Consider the following 6,723-nt stretch of genomic DNA (forward strand, 5'->3'; position numbering starts at 1 on the left):
TATCTTAGAGTCAGATATTGGCTTTACAAATCCATCCATTTCGCCGATGCAGAGTGGAGATTTAAGTAACTGTCAGATGGGGAACCACCAACTTGTTCTAGATGAACAAATTGGACTCGTCTGTAAAGTTTGTTCTTATGTGCATTTGGAGATCAAGTACATCTTCCCTTCTTTTGTAAGTATACGAGTTTGTCCCGTGAAGCACTTTTTCTTTTAAAATTAGGAACACAATTTCAAGTTCTACATGAATCATTTCAAAACAACTACTTTTTATGCTACTAGATTGAAAAGGTAATCTACACTGTTTAGCAAAAGGACATACTACACAGTCTATTATTTTACTTCTAATAGTAGTGTTATCAGTAGCAAACAGTTTACTAAGCACTGAAGTAGAAGTGTGTCCTAGTCTTTTGTGCCAATGACTAATGCTCCAGTTTGATGTTTGATACACCATTAGATTCTTGAGCAGCTAAGCTAATAGGTTTTCCTGCAGCTTGACACAGTGGCCAATATAGCCCATTGTCCTCTTTACCAATCTCCTTCACCTTCCTAGTGAAGAGATCCTGAAAAACAAAGAAGTCAGGAAAGAAGGAAACAAAACATCGCAACTCTCTTGTTAGTTTTGAAATTGAAAGTAAATTCAACTTAACCTGTGGGATATACAACACATTGGATATAGTACTCTCATCAGATATAGTACTTGATCCAGTGTGTGTAACCTGTGCCACATCTCCATTAGGCAGTTACACTTTCTTTGGATTGCTCAGTTTATTAATTGAGGATTTATATAGCAAATTCAAGTATGAAGCCATATGGTTTGTTGCCCTTTTGTCCGCAATCTAATCAGGATTGTGAAAGACTATCATAGGCATAGGTTCAATCATACCTGTCACAGTTGCAGATGTGTGAAGAGGTTGGATCATTGTTGATCTGAGGAGTGTGTTGTGTCAGCAGCTGCACTATGTGATTATACTGCTCTTGTGTGAAAAGTCTAGCCTCAACATGACTTAGTTGGGTTTGAACTTGCTCCATGCTGCCTGCATTTTTACGCTGATCATTCACATTTGTGTTGATACCATAGTCAAACGCTGGTTGTGCCCTCTGTGAACATTCAGCATGAGAAGCCTCCTTTCCTGAACTATCTTTGGGAATAACTTTTCACCTGTCTGCTGTACATAGCGAACTTTATAGTTACTTGAGTTTGTCATTGGATTTGCTCCCAGTAACTAACTAGTGAATTTACTACTTTACTCCTCTAGTATATGTTACTTCCTTCCACATGCTATCCTTATGTCATCTTGACTCTTAAATTCTTAAACTTCTGTCATCTGCAGGCTCAGAGAACTCGAGGGAGGTATGAAAGAAAACATTTAGGACAGTCGCCATCACTCTTGGATGTTGGTGGCTTCAGATTTTCTGATTCTTCTGCAGTCCAAGATCCTATGATTAATGAAGAAGGAACTGTGTGGGATTTAGTTCCCTCAAGTGCCAAATCAACAATGTATCCTCATCAACGTGGTGGATTTGAGTTTATGTGGAAAAACGTTGCTGGAGATATAAATCTCGAAAGGCTGAGACAGCCCCTATCTGATAGCAAAGGAGGATGCATAATCTCACATCCACCTGGCACCGGGAAAACCCGTCTCACCATAGTATTTCTTCAGTCATATTTGAAGCTGTTTCCAAAGTCTCGACCTGTAATCATAGCTCCTTCCAGTTTGCTGCTTAACTGGGAAGCTGAGTTCCAGAAATGGGAGGTGGACATTCCCTTCCACAACTTGAACAGCAAAGATTTCTCTTTACAGGAAGATGAAGCTACTGTGAGTGTCTTTCGCTGTTTACCCCATGCGGGAAAGAGAAATCCACACCTTATACGAATGGTGAAGCTGGGATCATGGGTTAAAGGTAAGAGTGTTTTGGGGATCAGCTATGACTTGTTCAGGATTCTTACTGGAGATGATGGAGACGGTTACGCTAAACCGATTAGAGAAATCCTTCTTAAATATCCTGGTCTTCTGGTCCTTGAAGAAGGGCACACTGCTCGGAATGAGCAAAGCCTTGTCTGGAAAGCTTTGAAAAAGGTTGAAACAGAGAAGCGCATAGTTTTGTCTGGAACTCCTTTCCAGAATAACATCAAGGAGTTATACAACACTCTTTGTGTAGTCAGTCCAAAGTTTGCTGCAGAAATGGGCTTCTCTTAGCAGTTCCATTGACAAGAATGCCCGAGCATTGGAAGAGCTTAGGGATATTATTTCACCACTTGTCCATAAGTGTAGTGAAAATGTAAAGAAGGTAAGCCTTCCGGGTATAAGGGACACTGTAATTCACTTGAAACCCACAGATTTGCAGAAGGAGTTGCTTAGAAGGATTCCAGAGAATCCAAGCTCCTTTTATGAACAAAATCTGGTGTCTCTTATCTCTGTTCATCCTTCATTAGTGGCCAAGAGGAAGGAGTTCTCTGACTTAGAAAGTCAGCTAACAGAAAGAGGCTGTCGGTTGGATCCAGATACCGGAGTAAAAATGAAATTTGTTGTTGAGCTTATCAGACTTTGCGGTGGGCGGAAGGAGAGGGTTATAATATTTAGCCAGTTACTTGATCCTCTAAACCTGATCAAGGAGCAACTCAATTCTCTCTTTGGCTGGACTTTAGGTCGGGAGATTCTCTATATGGATGGGAAACTTGATGTGAAGCAGCGGCAGATATCTATAAATTCTCTTAATGACCCTAAGAGTGATGTAAAAGTGCTTCTTGCATCCATAAAAGCCTGTTCAGAAGGAATAAGTCTGATAGGGGCCTCAAGAGTGGTTTTGCTTGACGTTCTCTGGAATCCCTCAGTAGAACAGCAAGCCATCAGTCGAGCTTACAGGAATGGGCAGACCAAATTTGTGCACGTTTACTGTCCAGTAACATCAAAATGGGAGGTTGACAAGATTGAACAGCAGACGAGAAAAAAGTACCATTCAGATGTTCTTTTGTCTAGGGATCATGAAGCCAAGATGGATCCTTCATGTTCTGTGTCAGAGGATAACATACTAGAATCCATGGTTGAGCATGAGGGCCTCCGTCATATTTTTGAAAAGCTCTCTCATGCACCACGTGTGGTGCCGTCTACAACATGCCTTGATTCGTCTAACCAACCTCCAAAACCAAGCAGTTAGGTTAGTATGTGTTTTCTTCTGGTTTGCTGGTACATGAAGCAATCAGACTTTTTTAGTGTATTTTGTTTACTGCCTGTCTTTGAAAAATGGCTCAAATGCTTTATCTCTTTCTTATCAGATCAGTTGGAGCATTTTTTGGGTTGCGAAGAACACCTGTTAGAGGAATTTTTGATGCCATTCTTCATTACAGGTACATTATCATACCATCACTAAGCATTTTTCTGAAGATTCTAAATGATGTATTTGTTGAATACCCAAGACGCAACAATCTGTGAAGCTTTTCATATGCTAATGAATTAACTTGGGAGTTACATACATTCATGGTAAATGATGGCCTTTTATACAGTCATCATACTTGGTTACTAACACAATAACCTAAGCATAAGAATAGGATTAACTTCCACTGGGCACTAAGAATAATAGTGGTATTATATTCTGAGGAACAAGTAACTGACTAAGTAATTGACTAAGCAACAGGAAAAAAGTTAACTAACAACTAAAGACTCTACTGTCGAACATTAAATGAAACAGAAGGAGCTGGAGTAGGTGTTTTAACAGTCTCCCTCAACTCTTGCTTCTTTCCTTTTAATGACGCCGAGAACGACAGAAGCTTCCAAGCTAACTGCTGGTTGAGCGTTTTGTTAATATATCGGCAACTTGATTTTCTGTTTTGACCTGCACCATTTCCATTTCTTCTTCAAGAACTTTTTCACGAAGAATTTGGTAATGTACCTCCACATGCTTAGTCCTAGCGTGAAACACTGGATTCTCCGCCAACCTTATCGCAGACTGGTTATCACAATACAATGGAATTGAATACTTCATTGGCTGATGCAAATCCTTCAGCAACTGTATAAGCCAAGTGATTTCCTGAGCTCCCACCGCTGCTGCTCGGTATTCCACTTCTGTTGTTGACAACAACACAGTTGATTTCCTCTTGGTACACCAAGAGATTGCTCTGGATCCAAGTATAAACACATATCCAGCAGTTGATTATCGAGTATCATGATCACCTGCACTGCTAACTTACAATCTCTACCTTTCTTGTATAGTATACCATATCCAAGTGTACACTTGACATATCTCAAAATCCTTTGAACTGCTTCCAAATGAGGCTTCTTTGGATTTTGCATGTTTCAACTCATCACACCAACTACATAAGAGATGTCGGCTCTAGTTAAAGTTAAGTAGATCAGACTACCCACTAATTGTCGATACATTGTGGCATCTTTCAAGTCTTTCCCTTCATAAACACACATATAGCATTTGGCTCCATTGGTGTTGAGATTGGTTTGCGATTGGGCATTCCAAACTTCTTCAGCAAATCTTTGGAATACTTTTTCTGATGCAGACAGATTCCTTCTTCAGTGCATTCAGCCTCAAAGCCAAGAAAATGGTCGAGTTGTCCTTTGTTTGGAGAATTTCTTCCTCACCATCTCCTGTCAGGATAAGGTCATCCATATATACTAGCACAATAGCTAGTTTTCGAAGAACACCTGTTAGAGGAATTTTTGATGCCATTCTTCATTACAGGTACATTATCATACCATCACTAAGCATTTTTCTGAAGATTCTAAATGATGTATCTGTTGAATACCCAAGACGCAACAATCTGTGAAGCTTTTCATATGCTAATGAATTAACTTGGGAGTTACATACATTCATGGTAAATGATGGCCTTTTATACAGTCATCATACTTGGTTACTAACACAATAACCTAAGCATAAGAATAGGATTAACTTCCACTGGGCACTAAGAATAATAGTGGTATTATATTCTGAGGAACAAGTAACTGACTAAGTAATTGACTAAGCAACAGGAAAAAAGTTAACTAACAACTAAAGACTCTACTGTCGAACATTAAATGAAACAGAAGGAGCTGGAGTAGGTGTTTTAACAGTCTCCCTCAACTCTTGCTTCTTTCCTTTTAATGACGCCGAGAACGACAGAAGCTTCCAAGCTAACTGCTGGTTGAGCGTTTTGTTAATATATCGGCAACTTGATTTTCTGTTTTGACCTGCACCATTTCCATTTCTTCTTCAAGAACTTTTTCACGAAGAATATGGTAATGTACCTCCACATGCTTAGTCCTAGCGTGAAACACTGGATTCTCCGCCAACCTTATCGCAGACTGGTTATCACAATACAATGGAATTGAATACTTCATTGGCTGATGCAAATCCTTCAGCAACTGTATAAGCCAAGTGATTTCCTGAGCTCCCACCGCTGCTGCTCGGTATTCCACTTCTGTTGTTGACAACAACACAGTTGATTTCCTCTTGGTACACCAAGAGATTGCTCTGGATCCAAGTATAAACACATATCCAGCAGTTGATTATCGAGTATCATGATCACCTGCACTGCTAACTTACAATCTCTACCTTTCTTGTATAGTATACCATATCCAAGTGTACACTTGACATATCTCAAAATCCTTTGAACTGCTTCCAAATGAGGCTTCTTTGGATTTTGCATGTTTCAACTCATCACACCAACTACATAAGAGATGTCGGCTCTAGTTAAAGTTAAGTAGATCAGACTACCCACTAATTGTTGATACATTGTGGCATCTTTCAAGTCTTTCCCTTCATAAACACACATCTAGCATTTGGCTCCATTGGTGTTGAGATTGGTTTGCGATTGGGCATTCCAAACTTCTTCAGCAAATCTTTGGAATACTTTTTCTGATGCAGACAGATTCCTTCTTCAGTGCATTCAGCCTCAAAGCCAAGAAAATGGTCGAGTTGTCCTTTGTTTGGAGAATTTCTTCCTCACCATCTCCTGTCAGGATAAGGTCATCCATATTTACTAGCACAATAGCTAGTTTTCTGCCAACAATTTTCACAAAGAAACTGGAATCTTCTGGTGCTACCGAATAACCAATATGATTAAGAAATTCAGAAATCTTACCATACCATGCTCTAATCCATAGAGTACCTTTCGAAGCTCACACTCATGCTCGGGGTGATCTTGACTCTGAAAACCTGTCGGTTGACACATGTAGATCTCATTATATCCAACTCTCCATGCAGAAATGCATTTTTTCACATCCATTTTTTACAGGTTCCAATCCTTACTAGCTGTAAGTGCAAGTAGGACTCTTGCCACTGGACTAAACGTTTCATCGTGGTCTAGTCCATATGCATATTGCTGAGCAAACCCCCTAGCTACAAGACTTGTACCCTTCAATTGATCCATCTGTGTGATGCTTTATCTTGTAGACCAATTTAGTAGAAATAGGTTTGACATCCTTTGGATTTGTCACGAGCTTCCATGTTTGATTTCATTCTAGCACATAGCAATTTCCTCCTCCATAGCTTTAAACCACTTAACCAAATTATTACTGCTATAAGTTTCATTAACACTACTATATTGCAACTGAACTGTTTATACTGAATAAAAACATCACAAATACCGCGTTTTTAGACAAGAAAGATCTTATTTTTTGTGACATTTTTATCTTTTACTTATTCCTTTCCTTCTGGTTTCAGGTACTTTGATGCAGATTCACATGAAGAATGCAGATAAGATTAGGAGTTTTTCATCACCCCATGGATGTTCTT

General features: G+C 39.4%; 2 protein-coding genes across 2 annotated transcripts; both read left to right on the forward strand.

Moving 5' to 3' along the window:
• Window positions 1-1,262: 1,262 nt before the first annotated feature.
• On the forward strand, window positions 1,263-2,201 carry LOC102598932 (SNF2 domain-containing protein CLASSY 3-like). Its single transcript, XM_015307832.1, has one exon. It carries the CDS (start codon window positions 1,263-1,265, stop codon window positions 2,199-2,201), a length of 939 nt encoding a protein of 312 aa, XP_015163318.1.
• Window positions 2,202-2,203: 2 nt separating this feature from the next.
• On the forward strand, window positions 2,204-3,159 carry LOC107060233 (SNF2 domain-containing protein CLASSY 4-like). Its single transcript, XM_015307833.1, has one exon. It carries the CDS (start codon window positions 2,521-2,523, stop codon window positions 3,157-3,159), a length of 639 nt encoding a protein of 212 aa, XP_015163319.1. The 5' UTR covers window positions 2,204-2,520.
• The last annotated feature ends 3,564 nt before the right edge of the window (window positions 3,160-6,723 follow it).

Source organism: Solanum tuberosum, unplaced genomic scaffold (genome assembly GCF_000226075.1).
Source record: "Solanum tuberosum cultivar DM 1-3 516 R44 unplaced genomic scaffold, SolTub_3.0 scf00068, whole genome shotgun sequence".
Lineage (NCBI taxonomy): Eukaryota > Viridiplantae > Streptophyta > Magnoliopsida > Solanales > Solanaceae > Solanum > Solanum tuberosum.

What these genes read in the sequence shown, in the direction of transcription:
- LOC107060233 (XM_015307833.1), top strand. Translation starts at nt 2,521, where the DNA reads ATGAAATTTGTTGTTGAGCTTATCAGACTTTGCGGTGGGCGGAAGGAG.
- LOC102598932 (XM_015307832.1), top strand. Translation starts at nt 1,263, where the DNA reads ATGTTACTTCCTTCCACATGCTATCCTTATGTCATCTTGACTCTTAAA.